Below are 19492 nucleotides of genomic sequence, written 5' to 3' on the forward strand. Positions count from 1 at the left end.
TTAGACTCCATGATCACAAGTATAGGTCCCTGCTGTGGCGTATGACACCATAGTGTTATTTAGTATTGGTCGGCACAGTATCTGATCATAACGAGACAATTGGTTTGTGCTGAACACAGGGGCAATAAAACCACAGATCTATCAATAAACAAGATTATTGAGATATCTTTTATTGAACACCGCGATAAAAATGTTCAAACCACGGACTCTAGATTACACGGATAAGAAACATGGCAACATTCTCATAATCATCACTGCTATATGTGTAATCACCTAACAATTCGTCTAAAAATAATTTATATATTTGAGTTGAAGACGATGTACTGTTCTATAAGTCTGAATAAACTATCTGTCTGCCTGTCTAAATCTAAGCCGTCATCGTCCCAGTGAAAAAATCTGATTTTGAATAGTTGGACATGATGCCCTGATGTCAAAATACGAAATGACCCGCGTAACACCGACCGTGATTTTCAAGAATCTTTAATAAATTGATAATTTAAGGTAAATAACATTTCATATAATTATACATAATTCCCTCGTTGATAATTAACAGCAAACGATGAATGTTTTTGACACCCATTTTATTTCAAGTATGCATGCAAAGCCGAATAAAATCGAGAGGGTCCGCTATATACGCTGTTTCATCATAAATTTAACACCCTTTCTGTGTTATAAACAAGAGCTGAAATCGTTAATTTATTAAGATTTATTTATAATAAGCTTTATTGATATGTTTCGTGAACAAAATACTACAATATATTCCATAAAAAATATAATAATCATGGCAAAGGAAATTCAATGGCCGGTTTCTAAACAAAAGCATAATCGCCAAGACCGTAGCATCAGTTCAGTGCGTTAGGAACGCGCGCTACTTTCTTCCGCCTTCATTCCTTAATTACTTTCGTTTTTAAACAATTTTTTTTCTATCGTATACAGAATTCTATTCTTCTAAGCAAGATGTAATTTTTAAAACTGAACTCCAAATATAAACGCTACAAATTGGTATTAAGTACGAACATGTCAACCGTAAATCTAGATTCTAAAACTCCAAAACGGTATGATATTTGCAAAAGTTAAAGTTATAACTCGCCGGGCTGTCGAAATCAGAAGAACGCTACAAATTGGTATTAAGTACGAACATGTCAACCGTAAATCTAGATTCTAAAACTCCAAAACGGTATATTTGCAAAAGTTAAAGTTATAACTCGCCGGGCTGTCGAAATCAGAAGAAAAACTTAATATATATTTATATATCTGTTTACTACGTAACGTAAGCTTTCTAATGATATATAATTTGTCAAAATCGGCTGAGAAATGAAACTATAATTCAACAAAAGACGTGAGTGGGTACATCAAAATGTATAACCTCGGCGCTTCGCTGTAAGCTAATTGTACAAACATGTACAAGATCGATAGCCACAATACGGTAAAACGCGCGTTGGTAAAACATAAAATGTGTATTTCTTGAGTTTATCTCGCTATAAATCCATTAATAACAACGGGAATATACTAAAACGTATATTTTTTGAAAGAGGAATTAATAAGCAACAAGATAACGTATAAACCAATAAAATCGGATGAATAGTTTTTGCATAAGATTGAATTTACTACAGTAAGGGTCAAATACTCGATTCATCTCCTAACAATATACACTCCGTGATACAACTGGTAGTTTTAACACACACATATAGGTTCCATTTAATTAAAGAGTACAGAAAGCTAAAAAGTGATGTGGTTTGTTGTACAACAACAATTGGTTATGTGTAACCTATTCAAAAAATAATTTCGTTCAAGATAATTCAATGTAATTCTATAAACGACAAACACATTTCGTGTGTTGTGTATGTTTATTTTTAAAAATGTACATAAGTGGTTTAAAAGCACAATTTTTACACATTTAAGAGGTAATCGCACACATTTATCTCTAATTAATGATAATTTTATGCATTAGCAAAGATTTAACGAGAAAAACTGAAGTTTAAAGTGAACTCAATTTGCTATAGGAAAACGACGGTAGCCGTTTAGACGTAAGCGGGGTAGCTTACGTCTAATTATTTGGACTACGTGGTTCCTCATCACTGCACAACGTGGTCACCACAGATTAATTAAAAATATGTCGAAGCATCACTTTTTCTAACCATATGGTTAGACTTGTACATCATTTCACATACATGTTTAGTAAGTGGTCCTGTGCCAACATTTTTAAAAGGTCCCGCCTTTACACAAAATATATGCTTTGAGTGGTTTATGGACGTTTCGTGCCACTACCAGTTCGTGCCACTGATATTTGTGTTGAAAAGGGGTAGACGTTTCGTCCCACTGATAACATATACGCGGATAGGTGTGAATAATGCCGTTTAGGTGTGAATGATATTGGGATGTATATAAATGTAGAAAATTACAACTATGTTGACATTTATAATTATTAATAACAAACAAATAAAATGATTTATCGTTAGTATACTAATATTTGTAAATAGTGTATTATATGCGATGAATATAAAGCATAGAGTGTTGTTATGTTTTATGAATCATGTTTATGTGCTTGTAATAATAAAATAAAATGATTTATTGTTAGTATAAAAACATGTGTGCATAGTTCATTGTGTTTAATAATTATAAAACATGAAAATTCTGTTATTTTCTATGCTTCAATTGTATGTATTATATACATAAATTTTAATATATAACATGAATGAACAATAATACAATTTAAAATAAAGTTGGTCTTTTTCTTTAAAGAGTTAGCTTATGCTTTACCATCGACTTACAAACTTTCAATTAGCCGTATGTGTCTACGTAATTAGCAAACAAGTAATTACCGGCCTTTAATTTACCGACACGGGCCTTTAATGGCCAATTAGTTACCAATTAGTAAACAACTCACCTCTTTAATTATCATACAAACTGTGTAATTCACCGAAAGAGTAAATAAAGTCAGTTGAACACACAGTATATAATACGTAAGTTGTTCGTTGAATTCACAAAACCAGTAATGGCTTGCGAATGTCCTTGTGTGTACTGTGCACGGAATGTTGGGGAAGAAGATTAAGCCATCTCATGCGATGAATGTGAAAGATGGCAGCATCTGTCGTGTGAGACTGGTGTCAGTCTCCGACAGTATCGAAAAATGATGAAAGGGAATGTCGTCGTTACGTGGAAATGCTGCGAATGTAGCCGACTAGTGGAAGTTCCACCAGAGGTACCGGCGATAGTGGATTTCCCGATAGATGTAACGCCAGAGGTACCGGAGATAGTGGAGATCCCTATGGATGTTCCGCCAGAAGTACCAGAGGCTACAAATGGCATTTCTGTATTGTCAGACCTATCGATGGACTCCCGTTCAGATGAAGTAGAAGATAGGTACTTCAACGTAACCAATCGGGAGATCAATCAACCGAACGTCCCGCTCGACGTTTCACTAAGGGAACGTCCTCTGGATACTGTCATACCAGAGGACGGACCCGTAACGTATGAAGTTGTGACTGTTGGCACCAAAAGAGGAGCAGGTAATTTGATTAATATTATATGATAACTTTAATTATTTGAAATCACGACACTATTAAGCCCATCGATTTTAATTGATTTTAAACTTATCAAGTGATGTATGACCTATACTATTTGTATGTTTTTCAGCGGCGTGGCAGGCGTTACGGCAAGTCTATCCAAGGGCCACTCTGAAAGGGTGTGTCTTCCATTGGAATCAGCGCGTGTACCGGAAGGTGGAAGGTGGCCTCGCCACGGCATATGCGGTAAAGGGCGACAAGATCCTCTTCTTGAGGAAACTTATGTCCTTGCCGTATTTGCCGTGTGAGCACATCGTTCCCGCCTTCGAACAGCTGAAGCTGCAGGCTGAAGAGGTCGGAGGTCCTATACTGAATGTGGTGATGTACATGCAACGGACGTGGATCCGAGGTTCAATGTGGACACCAGACAATTGGAGCGTGTATCGCCAGACGGTACGAACGAACAACGACGTAGAAGGTATTTTTTTACATATATAGAATAATAAAGCAATATATTATTTTCAATTGATAGTTATAAATTAAATATGCTATTATAAAAACTAATATATCATATTTTCATTGGATAGTTATGATTTAAATATTATTATATACAAACCAATAAACATCATAGTTCACAACATATTTATTTTTTCCAGGATGGCATCGCAGAATCAACGGTCGAGCAGGGCGTCCCGACTTAGGGTTTTACGTGCTAGTCCCCCTGTTGCGCCGTGAGGCAGAAACAGCGGATCTGACAATCCGACTTGTGTCGGAGCACGCCCTGACTCGGGTACACCGGAAAATCTTCAAAGAAGTGCACGGGCGACACTTCGAGATCTGGGAGAAGTACGAAGACGATGACATGACAACAACTCAACTGCTGAGAGCGTGCAGCCATATCATCGGGCTGGGACCGAGCACAACCCAGGATGACATCCACGATGAGGACTTCTGAAATGCAATACATTGTATATATGCTTTGTGTATGTATATGATAGGATAGTTGCTGTTGTATTAGTGTTTCTATATTTGTGCACTGTATATGTGTATTAAAACCATGTTTGAATATTTATGTAATCAATCTAGATATTAAAATGTATGCATGCTTTATTTTCTGATATTGTTAATTTTTTTGTTTAAAATGTATGTATCCATTCACTTCTGATGTTGTTGATGTCAATTTATTGCAAATGTTTGAATATATTTATGTAATAAATCTAGATATTGTTAAAATGTATGTATGCATTCACATTTGATATGGTTAATGTCAATTAATTGAAAATGTTTTATTATATTTATGTAATGTATTGTTAATGTATTATATGAAGCATTTAAATTGACTCTTAAACAATCTTGAAATAAAATGTAAAAAATGTTATTTTCCCATTGAACAGATGTTACAATCAAAGGTGCGAAAGTTTCCTGTTATGATTTCACACCTATACGGTATTATTCACACCTACCCGCCTATATATTATCAGTGGGACGAAACGTCCAATGCTCGGGCAATGGTTTTTAACCGAAGTCCCGAGGGTAAATAACCCCATTAGACGTCCAATGCCCTCCTACACAAATATCAGTGGCACGAACTGGTAGTGGCACGAAACGTCCAGCACCCCTTTGAGTGGCCACTTAAATAAAATGATTTACGTTCAATAGTCATGTTCACGTTTAACAGTAATTTACTATTTAATGAACTTAAATAAAGATTATCTTCTGCCTTGCATTTATATATTTTTCGCAATAAATGGTAACACGTAAAGTGCAGAAATCTCTGTATGCACTATTAAACATGCAAATACCAGTACAATATATGCCAATGTGAATGAAGCACGATCATGTCAACAACACATGCGGATGTCTCAGCTCAAAATGTAGACACCCACTGACATGCAAGAGCGGTAAAATGATCGATTTTATTTTGAATTTTAGCCAAGAAATGCTCGATTGGTCATTGTGGGCTCGGGTACTCCGGGTACGGAAAATATACTGAAACGTACGGGGAATTCTAACGCTTGATTTGTCGTTGTCGACTTTTTCTTCAAATGAATTATACTAATACTAGTATTTATGTCAATATTCTGTAAAATGGCCTCTAAATTATCGAAACAACTACACAAAAGCATGTTGATGAATGTTTTGTTAAAAGGGAATTTTGTTTTGTATTCCTTAGCGCGTTCTACGACATCGGACTTTTGGCGGGAATAAAACTCGGGGACAGTCTTATCGGCCATGTGCGTGTTAGTATATTTTCAGTACCCGGGGTACATTTAAGTATACTTAAGAAAACAAGGAGTACATTTAAGTAGTACCCGAGCCGACCAATCGAACCTAAGCAAGCACATGCTGAAGAAAACAGTTTAATTGTAAACTTACAAGTATTGACAATAGGCACCTCCCTATGATATTCAAACAGAATGGTTGAGACGACGGGATGTACGGATATCAGTATATGGCGTATTTGTTCAAAACTTCTAAACCATGTATACAATACTTAATCTATGACGCACGTTCGTGATATTAGATTTTTTAAATACATGTAACGCATCGAAGTAATACAAATATGTTAATTTGAGTAAATAACTCGGATATACCGTAAGCTCAACAACTTATTGGCTTTATCTCCCCTGAATCAATAAGATTTTGAGATCTATAAATATACATAGCTGGTATTTCACAATAGCGAGTGTCCATATTTATCGATATATGTGAATCATTCGCATAACGGCTGGCTTAGTCGAGAGGGTACTTCGTTTATACTTACCTAGATTATAACGCACGCCGGTGGAAGGATCGATTCCCGAGTACGTATCCATGAGGCCTGGTAGCCCTTACCCTCTGACGCCATCCAGTCAATCTTTTTCTATATTAATACCTTTTTTCTATATGAATACTTTTACAATTCCACACTCGTCCGTTCTTTTAGAAAACACACGTGGTCTTATGGTAAAAAAGGTGACATTTATGCTTATGAAATATTGTGTACCTGTATTCATGTGCACACTCTTTCTAATAGAAGGTGAAATCCCAATCTTAAACACTAATGGCTAATATTGTATCAGTGCACCGGGTCTTATTTGTCAATCAATATAATATTTCAATAAGATACAATATTTCGTAATTGATAAAGGTCGCAATAGTATGGTTGATAAGGTGTCCGCCAAGCGGAGTTCGATCCTCATTGCGGGAGCGTTTTATGGATCTACACAGAAAACGGACTGGATAGCGTCTCAATAAGCCATAGCCGTTCGATGCAAAAAAGAATGGTTTAATTGATTTAAAATGTATTTGCTCTCACAATTTGAGCTGAAATGTGTTTGAACTAAATAAAAAATGATTTCCCATCAAAGGCTATGTGCATTTTTGCACCATCACTCTATGAATAGAATATAACATATACCCTTTACTATCAAAGTATAAAAAAGGGAAAACACCAACATTTAGAGTGTAACATTATTCGATGGATGACAATGCATACACAAGTCCGATGAAGTGTTCATTTAGTTTTTATTCTGCTAATTAACACGTCCTCAAAATTTTCTAATAATTAAGATACATTCACTAACTTTCGAGATCGTAAAATATTGAAGTCCAATAATTAAAAATACCGCGGGCGGCCAGACCCTTACGGACCTGCCCCGCGATTCACAATTAAAATGAATCCGATGTTTATGCTAGCCACATCTCCTTAATACAAAATTTGACTATCTTTTTATACTAAATGGTTGCTCTTAGATCGGGTATCTACGACAATCATGTTCATCATGGAAATGACCTACAATATCGTAACATTGTGTTATGAAATGGGTCGACTTTTGTTTGGTTTTTTGCTTTATTTGATTTTCTTTATTAGATCTAGTACTTTGACCGCTGTTATGTGTGATCTTTTAGAAACCGACAATGGAGTATAATTTCATTATGCGAAATTTTCTTACATTTGAAGTCTGTTATACAAAAATGTTTAAGGCTTAATTTCGTAATGCAAAACTGTCTTTACATTGAAGTATGTGATACAAAAGTGTTTTACATTCGATATATTCGTCGCAGATGTCGACCCATTTTAATGCATGTGTTACGTTACAAGAGCATACCATGTTGTAAGCGTATCTCTGTTGAATTTTTATAAGGAAATCTACTCGAGTTGTAATCCATTGACTAGCTTAGCCGTGTTGGTACTTTGCGTTACTTACCTACTTACTGTTGGAACGCGGAAGAGCATTTTGAAATGAAAATAGACGCAGTAAAGTACCAACTTACATTCATATCAGTATCAATATATTTTGTGGATACTGTTCCCATATTTATAACCTGCATCCTATATTCGCTTCCGGTTTCAGTTCTTTACCCCGAATTTATTTAATTTATATAAATAATTCTTTTTGTAATACGGCATAAACGGGCGTAAAGTATTTGTGGAGAATTGACAACACAAGTGGTTTGTATAAAACATGCGTGTGACAAATTGACATCTATAGCTATAGGCATATCAAACACGGCCAAATAAACGGATAATTTTAAGTAACGCCTATCACTTCTTTTATCTATGTCTTGTGATACATTATATCGCGGTGTTCACGTGGCGACATCGCTTGAGATGCTTCAGTCAACATTTATTAATGATACATCGGGATCAGTGCAGTTGTTGACTTGCATGACTATGTCCTGTAGACAACCAATTAGCATCATGTTCGGATACATTTTGGCATCTTTGTTCTTGTCGTGCATGGTGCCCGGGGGTTGGGCCACACCCCTGGACGACTACGTGAACCGGCCCGACCCCACGTACTCGTATGAGATCATTGAGACGCTCCAGGGGGAGGGGTACACGCTTTACAACATCAACATGACTTCACAGACTTGGAAACCAGGTATGGCGTTCTGTTAACAGACTTCTTGTTACAATAACTGAATATCCGGTATTACGATATGAAGTAAAATTCGTTATGTTAAATGATATACATTTGATGATGAACTTAAAATTATCAATTTTATTTGATCACCTTTGCTTTGATATGTCGAGGATGATTGTCCAACACAAATGTAAATGGTGTTCTTTTTTGTGTAAATAACTATATAACATTGAGGACTGCATTGATGAATGCAATTTGTGCATTTTCACATCATGTAGACTATATAACCAGTTAAAATTGTGTTACATATTCTTAAAATTCTGTACAGCTAGTCCAAGATACGAACTCAAGACGTCTCTACATTTATATATACGCACGTGTTATCCGAGTAAGCATATAACATGGTCGGGGGCTATGATCGGGGCTTTATTTCTGAAGTAAACAATTAGTGGCAGTACATAGATATACGAACATGTAGTGCGATAACGTATTCTCATGCATGTATAAAACAACACAACATTTTTCCCAGATCTTCAGAGCCAGCCGGTGTGGTGGCACTACCTGTCCGTCACTGTCCCGGATAAGATCCTCATCAAAGGGGCTGGATTCATGCTTATTGACGGAGGATCCAACCACGACGGGTAAGATAGGGGTGCTTACACATTATAACAAATAAATAAGTCTCGCTTTGGGATAACTGGGCTTATGTGCGTAAAGTGTAGTCCCATGTTAGTGCGTGCAGTCCGCACAGGCTAATCAGGGACGACACTTGCCGCGTATATTATATTTTTCGTTTAAATGAAGTCTCTTCTTGCAAAAATTCATTTTAGGACTTCACAGGTTAATCTGGTATGACACTTTACACACATGCGTTAAGCCAAGTTTTCCCAAGCGAGGCTTTAAATACTGTCATGCCATGCCAAATGTATATATAGTTGTTTAAAATCTTACATTAACAATGGCTTGTTTCATAGCCCTCCCAAGCCGACGGAAAATTTCGTTCGACTGACCTCAGTCGTCGCAGCCACAACCGGAACCATCGGGGCGTGTCTGAAGCAGGTCCCTAACGAGCCGATCACTTTCCATGTATGGTTTGTTCTGGTCGTATTGCTATGACGATTCGTGAAAAATACCAGGCATTTTGTAAATAAGTTTACTAGTGTTGTTCACAAAGCGATGTATTAAAATCACCGTTTTGCGTATTTAACATACAAACAATATGTGTAAAATATTGTGTTATCAGATGAAAGCAACTGAGCATCCGCCTACTGGAGGGCCACAATACTTCTTCTCCTGATAATTTTACTGCAGCTTCATATCCCCCATATATTCAGCTTATTATAAATACTATATTCAGCTGTAAATTAAATTCATAATAATTAAGTTGTATTGCAATACAGTAAACACTGATCAAAATGATTTTGCTGCAAATGGTCTGTATCATATTGTTAATGTATACTTCCCGGGAAGGCCGACCCCCAAAAGAAGAATCGCAACGAGGACGCCATCATCGCCTGGACTTGGAAGACATTCGTGGATCAGAATGGGTCGGATCCGGAAATACTTCTGCGAATGCCCATGACAAAGGTAACCATCTGTCATTCGATGTATATTTAAAATTGGCAATTATGTTTACAACGTTTACAACAGTTCTGTTAACAATGCGATAATATGCAGAGTATGGGGATTGTGATATCTTATAGATTCGTCGGAACGATTTATGTTTTATTTACATGCATATGAAGACTTCGATAAATTATGGACATTTACGGAACTGTAGGGACATGATGATTGGAATTAATTTTAAAAAAAAGTCAGCGTTAAAAGAAATCTTTTTAATAATAAGATTCATTAATTTGTATTACCTTGCTCATAACTATTTTGTTTTAAATGACAATATTTTCCATTTAGATTGCTAAAACTACATATCGCAGTTTTGAATGTATAAAATATATTTGCCGTATTACAGTTGCATGCCATTGAAGGAAAACAATCAAATGTAACACCTGAACCATATCATAAACGAATCAATATGCTTATTGAAAGATCTTTGACCAAACTTACCCGGCGTAGCAAACAGATATACGTCAGACGAAAACTTCTGCCACCAAGTATTTCAAAACTAACAGAAGTTTAATGCAAGCATCATCCGTCTGTAGCTCATAATTCATGGTCATCATACGAGTATCGTGTGAACACTGGGCTTAATGCATACGCGTAAAATGTCGTCCCAGATTAGCTTGTGCAGTCCAAGAGACCTCATTTAAACGGAATATTCCATAAAAGCGGAAAATGTCGTCCCTGATTAGCCTGTGCGGACTGCACAGGCACATCTGGGACTACAATTTTCGCACATGCAGTAGGCCCGGTTTTCCGCGAACGAGGTTAATAGATGTTTGTTGCGTGACGTATTTCAGGCAGGTGTCCGAGGCATGGACACTGTCAATGATATAACACAGAAAAAACTTGGTGTGACCACAGATCGCTTCCTTGTCGCCGGAGCGTCAAAAGTAAGCTTGGATACAAGAACTGGGATTTGTAAGGACAGACTTTCTTGAAAAACAAAATTCAGAACGGATGATACGCTAAGTGATTTTATCACACCTACTTAAGACGAAGATGACAAAGATAACAGTACTCTTCGTTAATAGTAAACAAGGCAAGATCGCCAAGCCATTGCTTCCTGATTTACTAAACAAACTGTTATAACTTTCGTTGAACAATTGATTATGTATCTGTGTTTCCTCTATTTGAAAGGTACATTTTGTTGAAGACGGTCTGTTCAGTCCTGTCATTTCAATATGCCTTATAGGTAGCGATGTCTTTTTTCTACAGAAGAACCACATATACAATAATTAAAACGTACCATACGTGTACATGTAATTGTGTTTCGTAGCGAGGCTGGACGACGTGGACGGTTGGAGCCGTTGACAAGAGAGTAATTGCCATAGCACCCATGGTCATGGACCTTCTTGATATGCAGAATGTAAGTAGGACGAAGTTCATATATAATATACATGTAATCTTAAACCTTTAAACTGCATGTCAACACACGGAAAGATATACTACATAATACAATTATAAGGACCAAAATAATGGAAATTACGGAAAGATAAACTACATAATACAATTATAAAGACCGAAATAATGGAAAATATATCTTTATCCATTAATATATTGTTGCTTCGCTATATCTATACATACAAAGGCATGCAACGCGATTGATAAGTGAACGAATTCAAATTTTCACTGATTATAAATCGGAAACCCTTCATACAGACAAAGGCCTTGTACGGCTTTGAGCACTAAATGATGAAATTTTGTTCATTGCGTGTTCTTGGAGTCCTTATTATATTTTTGCCGTATTGTTGGCCGCTTTTAGGCATTCCATATTTTAAGATTGATGCTTAGTTACTTTTTATTTTATTATTCGGCTTAGATATAAGACACAGTCATTGACATAAGCACACTGACATGCATGTGCAAGGAATTATTTATAATCATTAAGCAATTAAATTAAATTAAAAAACAATGCACATTCACAGACATTACATTACTATTTAATGAACTAACCATGTACAATATATATTTAGTTCCGATTCCATTTCGCCTGAATGGTATAAGCGTATCTGAGCCGGCTGCGACTGAAAGGGGAAGGGCCAGCTCTAAATTATTAAGCTTTTATTTAGATAATTGTTCAGCATTAAGAAGATCCGTTCAGTCACTGCGATTTCTCGCGTTCTTCTTTTAAAGCAATTCTCTTAATAAACTATAACTTAAACATAGAAAACTTCACAATTCTCTGCATACAGCGTGTGTACTCTTCACAATTCTCTGCATACAGCGTGTGTACTCTTCACAATTATCTGCATACAGCGTGTGTACTCTTTACAATTCTCTGCATGTGTACTCTTCACAATTCTCTGCATACAGCGTGTGTACTCTTCACAATTCTCTGCATACAGCGTGTGTACTCTTCACAATTCTCTGCATACAGCGTGTGTACTCTTCACAATTCTCTGCATACAGCGTGTGTACTCTTCACAATTCTCTGCATACAGCGTGTGTACTCTTCACAATTATCTGCATACAGCGTGTGTACTCTTCACAATTCTCTGCATACAGCGTGTGTACTCCTCACAATTCTCTGCATACAGCGTGTGTACTCTTCACAATTCTCTGCATACAGCGTGTGTACTCTTCACAATTCTCTGCATACAGCGTGTGTACTCTTCACAATTCTCTGCATACAGCGTGTGTACTCTTCACAATTCTCTGCATACAGCGTGTGTACTCTTCACAATTCTCTGCATACAGCGTGTGTACTCTTCACAATTCTCTGCATACAGCGTGTGTACTCTTCACAATTCTCTGCATACAGCGTGTGTACTCTTCACAATTCTCTGCATACAGCGTGTGTACTCTTCACAATTCTCTGCATACAGCGTGTGTACTCTTCACAATTCTCTGCATACAACGTGTGTACTCTTCACAATTCTCTGCATACAGCGTGTGTACTCTTCACAATTCTCTGCATACAGCGTGTGTACTCTTCACAATTCTCTGCATACAGCGTGTGTACTCTTCACAATTCTCTGCATACAGCGTGTGTACTCTTCACAATTCTCTGCATACAGCGTGTGTACTCTTCACAATTCTCTGCATACAGCGTGTGTACTCTTCAGAACCTGCACCACTACTATCGCTCTCTGGGCGGCTGGACGTTCGCGTTCGATGATTACTACGCACTCAACTTCACCAAGGAGCTCGACAGCCCCTACATCAAGGCCATGGCTGCCATCATCGACCCTCTTTGTACGTTTTCATATACATTGTTAGGCTATTTCAGCATGTTTTGAATGAATGTTGGTCAAAAGTTTGTCTTGATTTGTGACTGACATCAATATCGTTTATCATATCGCGTCCTTGGTGCAAAAAGGTACCATGTGACATTGAAATTAGAAGGCACATGGTACCTTTTTGCACCAATGGGGCGATATGAATCTGGTCGTGCGGAAATGGGTATTACCGGTATGCCATGTTCGGCCAGCGTAGCTCCGGGCCAGCCTCTACATAAGCGCAGTCTGTTCAGGAGCTAACCTGTCCGTTAGAAAGTCTGAAGCAACACTCAAACTGAGTTTCGCAATATAGAAACACTCAGGAATACTTAAGTATAAAAAACGATTTGCATAATAATGTGTTTCAGCGTACAACGACCGTTACGCCAACAAGCCAAAGTACATCACCAGTACGGGAGGAGACGAGTTCTTTATGGTTGATGACTCCAAGTACTATTATAATATCATCAAAGGAGACACATACCTCAGGTTTGACCTTACGGTTGATTGCATACTGTTTATCGAAAGAACTCGAATGACCAAATACAACTATAATGTTGCTAAATGCATATTTTTTTTATATCGTTTGGTGTCAGAACTTGCGATTAAATTTGTATAAAATGTAACATGGTCCATATAAAACTTGCTTCATATTTGCCTATCTTGATATTAAAGCTTCTACAGAAATTAAATACGTACGTACTGTGCAAAACGCTACTGACAATGAACATTGAAAGCTTGCATATGAAGTAATGTGTTTTATTTGCCATTTCAGGATGGTACCGAATGCAGAGCACAGTCTGGCCGGTCATGAGACAAGTGTGATGTTTGCGATTCGAGCGTTCTACCTTCAAGTTATTAATGTATGTCAAATCAAATGTTTATATGTGATTCTGTGTCCAACTTTCTTACCAAGTATCTTATTTAGCTTTAACTCGTTGAACGTTTTGTCATGTTTGCTTTTAAATGGTACTTCTATTTATAAAAACATATGTAACTCATATATCTTGAGACTAGTCAATTATATATACAAAATATATACAATCCTATAGCAACTTATGGTTGATTTTACAGAATAAGCCACTTCCGAAAATGAACTGGGTGCTGAACACGGTAAATAAAATAAATATGCAGCCTTAAGTGGAACATGATCAAAGAAGAAGCGAATGACTGATGCTTTTTAAATATAGATACGTGTGTATGTTGTTATTTATTCAATGCTTCTTTTTCATGTATAGTAAAGCTTTTTTAATTAAACATCATTCAACTCAATAATTTAACTAAACATACACATATAAGAATGTTCTGTGATTGAGTTTGATTGTGAAACGTATTATTATTATTGTATTACATGTATTCAGACATCTACCGGAGGCAAGATAAGCCTGACCACGGACGTACAGCCACTAACCGTGGACGTTTACCATGCCACCACCCTGGATGGCAAGCGGTACTAATAACGTGCAATATATATCGACATTTTCAAATATTTCCTAAAAGTGTTCTGTTTCAAACAACCAATCCATACATAATATGGTATTTCTATTGATTACGTGTGTGTATCTTAATACGAAGAATGTAAACGTTTGGAATGGTTTGTCCAGGTACACCCTTGATCATTTCAGAAAAGACTTCCGATTACTGCGTGGCACACCTGGCGATCCCAGCAAGCCACAGCCTCATCCGGTGCTATGGAAACGAACGTACGCCACACCCTCTGTGAGTGACGCCTTAAACTTGTTTCAGCGTGAATGTGCTGACTGTATTATGTCGCAAATTTAAAGTTATTCATAATAAACATACAAACGTGAGCCGTAATTGCATTAGCTAACCTTTATCAACAGTGACTTTTATTGTCTTCATTAACTCTTTATTGAGAATACCACAAAAGTACATTCAATAAAAATGATCCATAAAAACGCTTAGGTGAACTGTTGTTTATAACATAATGATGAAACATGTTCGATAATGTGCTATTTTCTTGGAGTGTAAAACTATTATTTACATTACTTATATAAGAAATACTAAAACATATGTTTCCTGAAACATTTAATTCTAGGCTCTACCAAAATAGTTCTCATGTTTCAGAGCGCCTTGAGCTGGGAGGTGGAGTTTACAAACCCACCGACCGGATGGACAGCATTCTTTATACAGGTAACGTGACAGCGATCTAGTTGAGTTATGTTTCGTTTAACTGCATTATTTATTGTTGCTGCACCTGATTTTGTTTGTTAAAAATCTTGAGGTTTTATAACATTATTAATTTTGTATTGCATACGTTTCGAGTTGAAAATGATACGCTTTGCATTGTGTTTCACCCAGTGTAGTGGACTGCGTATGGTGTGCCATCTTACTTTACAGGCCACATTTCAAGGCATCGATGGAGCAGTGCTCGAGATGACGACCCAGACGCTAGTAATTCCGGACACTTACCCGTTCCCAGACTGTCATGGTGATGATTGTCGAGGGACGCTCGTATAGAGGCGTACATTCACTTCCGCTTTCAACAACATTCCATGAATTCAATCATGTATATTCGATGACTCATGTTTATTATGAAGTTTTTACATTGTGCAATACGCTTAATGAATGTGTTAGAACATATGCGTAAAATGTTTCACTTTTTATGATATTATACCTGCGTTATTCTAGTCGCTAAATGTGTAAGTGTATGTGACATATAACTTTTACTTTTGATTGTTTGGAATGATGATATTAATATGTGTAACAGAAAAAACGACTTGAATAAATCACATGCGTTTCTTTCATTCATCCTACAATAATGCGCCTTTTCGACTTTTTGGTTGGCACTTACTAATCATCCGCTGCGGAATTGTCAACTACATAAAATAACAAAGTAACCACTTGTTGTACCAGTTATTTCATATGCGTTTTCGTAAAAGTTAAATGTTTCGTTACAAAAACCATCCCTTATTTTGAGCGGTTGCTGATTTAACTTAACCCCTTAACGACTTTTGACAATGGTATTGTTCAGACAAAATACAATGCAGTTGTGTATATTTTAGTAAAGAATTTCAATAAGCAACCCTATGGTCAAAGCGAAAGTCTTTGTGCGCGAAAAAAAATAATTCTACAAAATATGCGTATACCTACGGAATACTGTTAGTGCCATCGTGGTTACACATTAAAATCCAGAGGGCGAAAATGCGAGAACGCGATAGTACGATGACGAGAATGCGACATTACGATGACGACAGTGCGGCAATACGATGGCGACAATTCGAGACTTCGATGGCGAGAATGCGAGAACGCGATATTACGATGACGACAATGCAATCTCGCTCTCTGGATTTTAATTTGTAACCAAGATGGCCTAACGGTATTCCGTATGTACCAAGTAAAACTGAACGTAACAATGCGATTTTCAATAAGTTACAATTGTAGGGGTTGGGGTGGGTAAAACAAGAATTGTGTTTATCAACAGGTCTGTTTTATGCTTTATCATTTTATTCATTCTGAATGACTGAAGCGAATCACTGTCGTTGTCAGTATAAATGGGCTGATTATTTTATATTTTCAAACGTTTTTTCGTTTGTTGGTGTCAGTGTTTATTATGATGGCTATTCGCAAACTCTTCAACGAAGTGTTATCACACTATATGATAGCTGTCAAGCGAAGCTAAATAATGCTTTATTAATTAAGCAAAGGTGAATATTATTCGAAAATCCATGGAACTTCTCTCATTTTTTATTTTAAGCATATTTTTGACTAAACGCCTTACACAAATAACGGAACAAAATGACCGTGAACCATCAACGCTGCAATAATAATAGTGTAAATTGGCCTTAGCTGATCGATCGATTAGATCCATACTTAATTATACCGTTAAAAGACAACAGTGAGCAATGGTACCATACAGAACAGGCATGTTCTTATTATTTAAAGGAATACCGGGTTAATTGTCTAGATATATATGCACAATGCAGATACACAGACTGACAAGCTCCACTGGTAGAGCGCTTGTCTTTAAACAAGAGCAAAGATTTTCTTTGATATAATTTTCATCCTTTGATCCGGACAGGTACTAAATCGTCAAAAAGCAATGCTTTGAACTTAATTTTAGTTCTCAAGAACTGTCGCAGACGCCTTGTTCAGGAGGTCTGCAAACTAAAGCTCTTTCCCAATAACTATTGTACCTTCTCCTGTGTGAAAATTGATCATAACCCAAGGTTAGGTAAACTAAAACTTATCAGTGCCAAGGTCAGTACTTGTTCTCAAAACCTTATGACATGACATAGATTAGGGACGTGTTTGTTTGTATAGGTCCCTGCATAGATTTAATCCGTCGCATCTCGTGATACGGCGATAATTTTTACTTCACACACTGATAACATCTTATGGTACCCTCAAATAAACAAACAGGCCACAAATATATAGTATATATGCACTTGTTTTAATGTTTATATATTCACATTTATATGCACACTCTAAAAGGGTTAATTATAACGACGGAATGGTATTTAATTCGAAAATGAAATGTATTAGATCATTAGGTGTATTTTAGGTCAAATATTATAATGCCCATAACTGTAACATTATTTATAAAAAAATCGCTAAATCATATACTGAATATGTTAAATATGTATTTTATATTTTCATTTTAAATAAATACCATTGCGTGCTCTATTATAAAATCCACATATACTTAGTTTACAAGTATGCATAATTTCGAAGACTTTGCTTGTTCTTTTGTTACATATTCATTATATTAAACAGGGGCGTATGTAACATTTGAATATTGGGACAGCGAACATTTTACTCGCTGATAAGGACACACGTTGACGCGATGATTCTGCTTTTTTATTTTATTAAATTTATTGCTGGTGTTTAACCATAGTAATTAATAGAAACTGAAATAAACATTATTGCACTTGATACACCCTGTAGTCAGTAAAAAGTGAATAAAAATAAAAAGCAAAAAAAAACAACACACAATCATAGCGCTATTATTGAAAAGTTTACCGTATTTTATACAAAACCAACACAACAAACACATATCAACAGTTTACCTATTTGTTATTTTCTAAGGGTTACTAAGTTGAGGGAACGACTTAGCGTATTTATGGTAGCGACATACCTTACTCGTGGGAACGACTAGTTAACGCACGATTTGTCATTGTCGGATCGGGTACTACTTACATGTACCCCGGGTACTCTTTAGTATACGTACATGTACCCCGGATACGGTAAATATACTAAAACACCCGGTAATTTTAACGCTAAATCGGTCGTTGTCTGTTGTTTTTTTTTAATTAATTATCTTCACATTAATGTCAATTTTCTGTTAAATGGCCTCTACATTATCGAAACTTTTACTCAAAAAGCATGTTGATGCAGTTTTTTTAAAAAGAGAAGTCTGTTTAATATAAACAATATCGTTTTACGGTAATCGGTAGCGCGTTTTACGACATCGAATTTTGCGCGGGAATACAACTTGGGTACAGTCTAATATCGACCGGGTACGTTAAGATATATTTATCGTACCCGAGGTACATGTAAATATACTTAAGAGTACCCGGGGTACATGTAAGTAGTACCCGAGCCGACAATGACCAATCGAGCTTAAGTAACGCTCGATTGGTCATTGTCGGCTCGGGTACTACTTTTCTTAAAACAAAGTAACTATCTCATGGCAATCAACCAATCACAATACACACATTTTGAAAAGCATTTAAAACAGGAAATTATACGATTTATATAAATACGATTTTGTTTGCCTCATTTTTGTCAGTCGTTTTTGATCTTTCGCTTAACAATATATATTTTTTTGATTGATTATGTTGTTCTCTCGAGTTACTAACTCGTTCCTTGGAAGTATCGAACCGTTGCAAAGAGTAAGTTATCTCTCCCCAATGTCCTACTTAGTTGTGTGAATGACATAAATGAAAACCATGGACTTCTCACAACTATGTGACCGTAACTGAAAGATATGTTGCTGTTGCAGATAACGTCGCGCTGTAAAGCGTATACCCCTCATTGTAAAATAAAATTTATTGAATGTATGTGGCTTCATTACTATATTTTTGCACTACTTTATTATAACGCACATACATTACACCCCGTTTTCCCATAAATAGGCTAAAATATCACGATTCATATTAACAACAACTCCGACAATAGAAGAAACGCTGCAGGTTCAAAGCAAATGTGATTCAGCAGACGGTTATTTCAATAAAATGTTAATACGGGTACATATCAATAAAACTATCGAGTCAATACAAACAGAACAATCTTCACTTTGATATCCGACTTTTTGTCAGCTGATAACATTTATCTA

The 19492-nt window shown here is 36.4% G+C and overlaps 2 protein-coding genes across 2 annotated transcripts; both read left to right on the forward strand.

Moving 5' to 3' along the window:
• Positions 1 to 3614: 3614 nt before the first annotated feature.
• LOC127870010 (uncharacterized) lies at positions 3615 to 4461 on the forward strand. The gene is made up of 2 exons (XM_052412673.1): positions 3615 to 3984; positions 4163 to 4461. Exons 1-2 carry the CDS (start codon positions 3789 to 3791, stop codon positions 4459 to 4461), a joined length of 495 nt encoding a protein of 164 aa, XP_052268633.1. The 5' UTR covers positions 3615 to 3788.
• A 3599-nt stretch (positions 4462 to 8060) lies between these two features.
• On the forward strand, positions 8061 to 15947 carry LOC127868626 (autocrine proliferation repressor protein A-like). Its single transcript, XM_052410533.1, has 14 exons — positions 8061 to 8374; positions 8886 to 8997; positions 9331 to 9442; positions 9827 to 9943; positions 10774 to 10866; positions 11253 to 11342; positions 13042 to 13171; positions 13563 to 13683; positions 13970 to 14057; positions 14269 to 14307; positions 14556 to 14644; positions 14820 to 14913; positions 15283 to 15348; positions 15556 to 15947. Exons 1-14 carry the CDS (start codon positions 8101 to 8103, stop codon positions 15673 to 15675), a joined length of 1545 nt encoding a protein of 514 aa, XP_052266493.1. The 5' UTR covers positions 8061 to 8100; the 3' UTR covers positions 15676 to 15947.
• Positions 15948 to 19492: the final 3545 nt, after the last annotated feature.

This window comes from Dreissena polymorpha, chromosome 2 (assembly GCF_020536995.1).
Source record: "Dreissena polymorpha isolate Duluth1 chromosome 2, UMN_Dpol_1.0, whole genome shotgun sequence".
NCBI lineage: Eukaryota > Metazoa > Mollusca > Bivalvia > Myida > Dreissenidae > Dreissena > Dreissena polymorpha.

Excerpts from the sequence above, each read along its gene's own strand:
- LOC127870010 (XM_052412673.1), top strand. The coding sequence starts at position 3,789 with ATGTCCTTGCCGTATTTGCCGTGTGAGCACATCGTTCCCGCCTTCGAA. Across the intron at positions 3,985-4,162 it reads AACGAACAACGACGTAGAAG|GATGGCATCGCAGAATCAAC; the intron begins GTATTTTTTTAC and ends TATTTTTTCCAG.
- LOC127868626 (XM_052410533.1), top strand. The coding sequence starts at position 8,101 with ATGCTTCAGTCAACATTTATTAATGATACATCGGGATCAGTGCAGTTG. Across the intron at positions 8,998-9,330 it reads GGAGGATCCAACCACGACGG|CCCTCCCAAGCCGACGGAAA; the intron begins GTAAGATAGGGG and ends CTTGTTTCATAG. Across the intron at positions 9,443-9,826 it reads ACGAGCCGATCACTTTCCAT|GCCGACCCCCAAAAGAAGAA; the intron begins GTATGGTTTGTT and ends CTTCCCGGGAAG.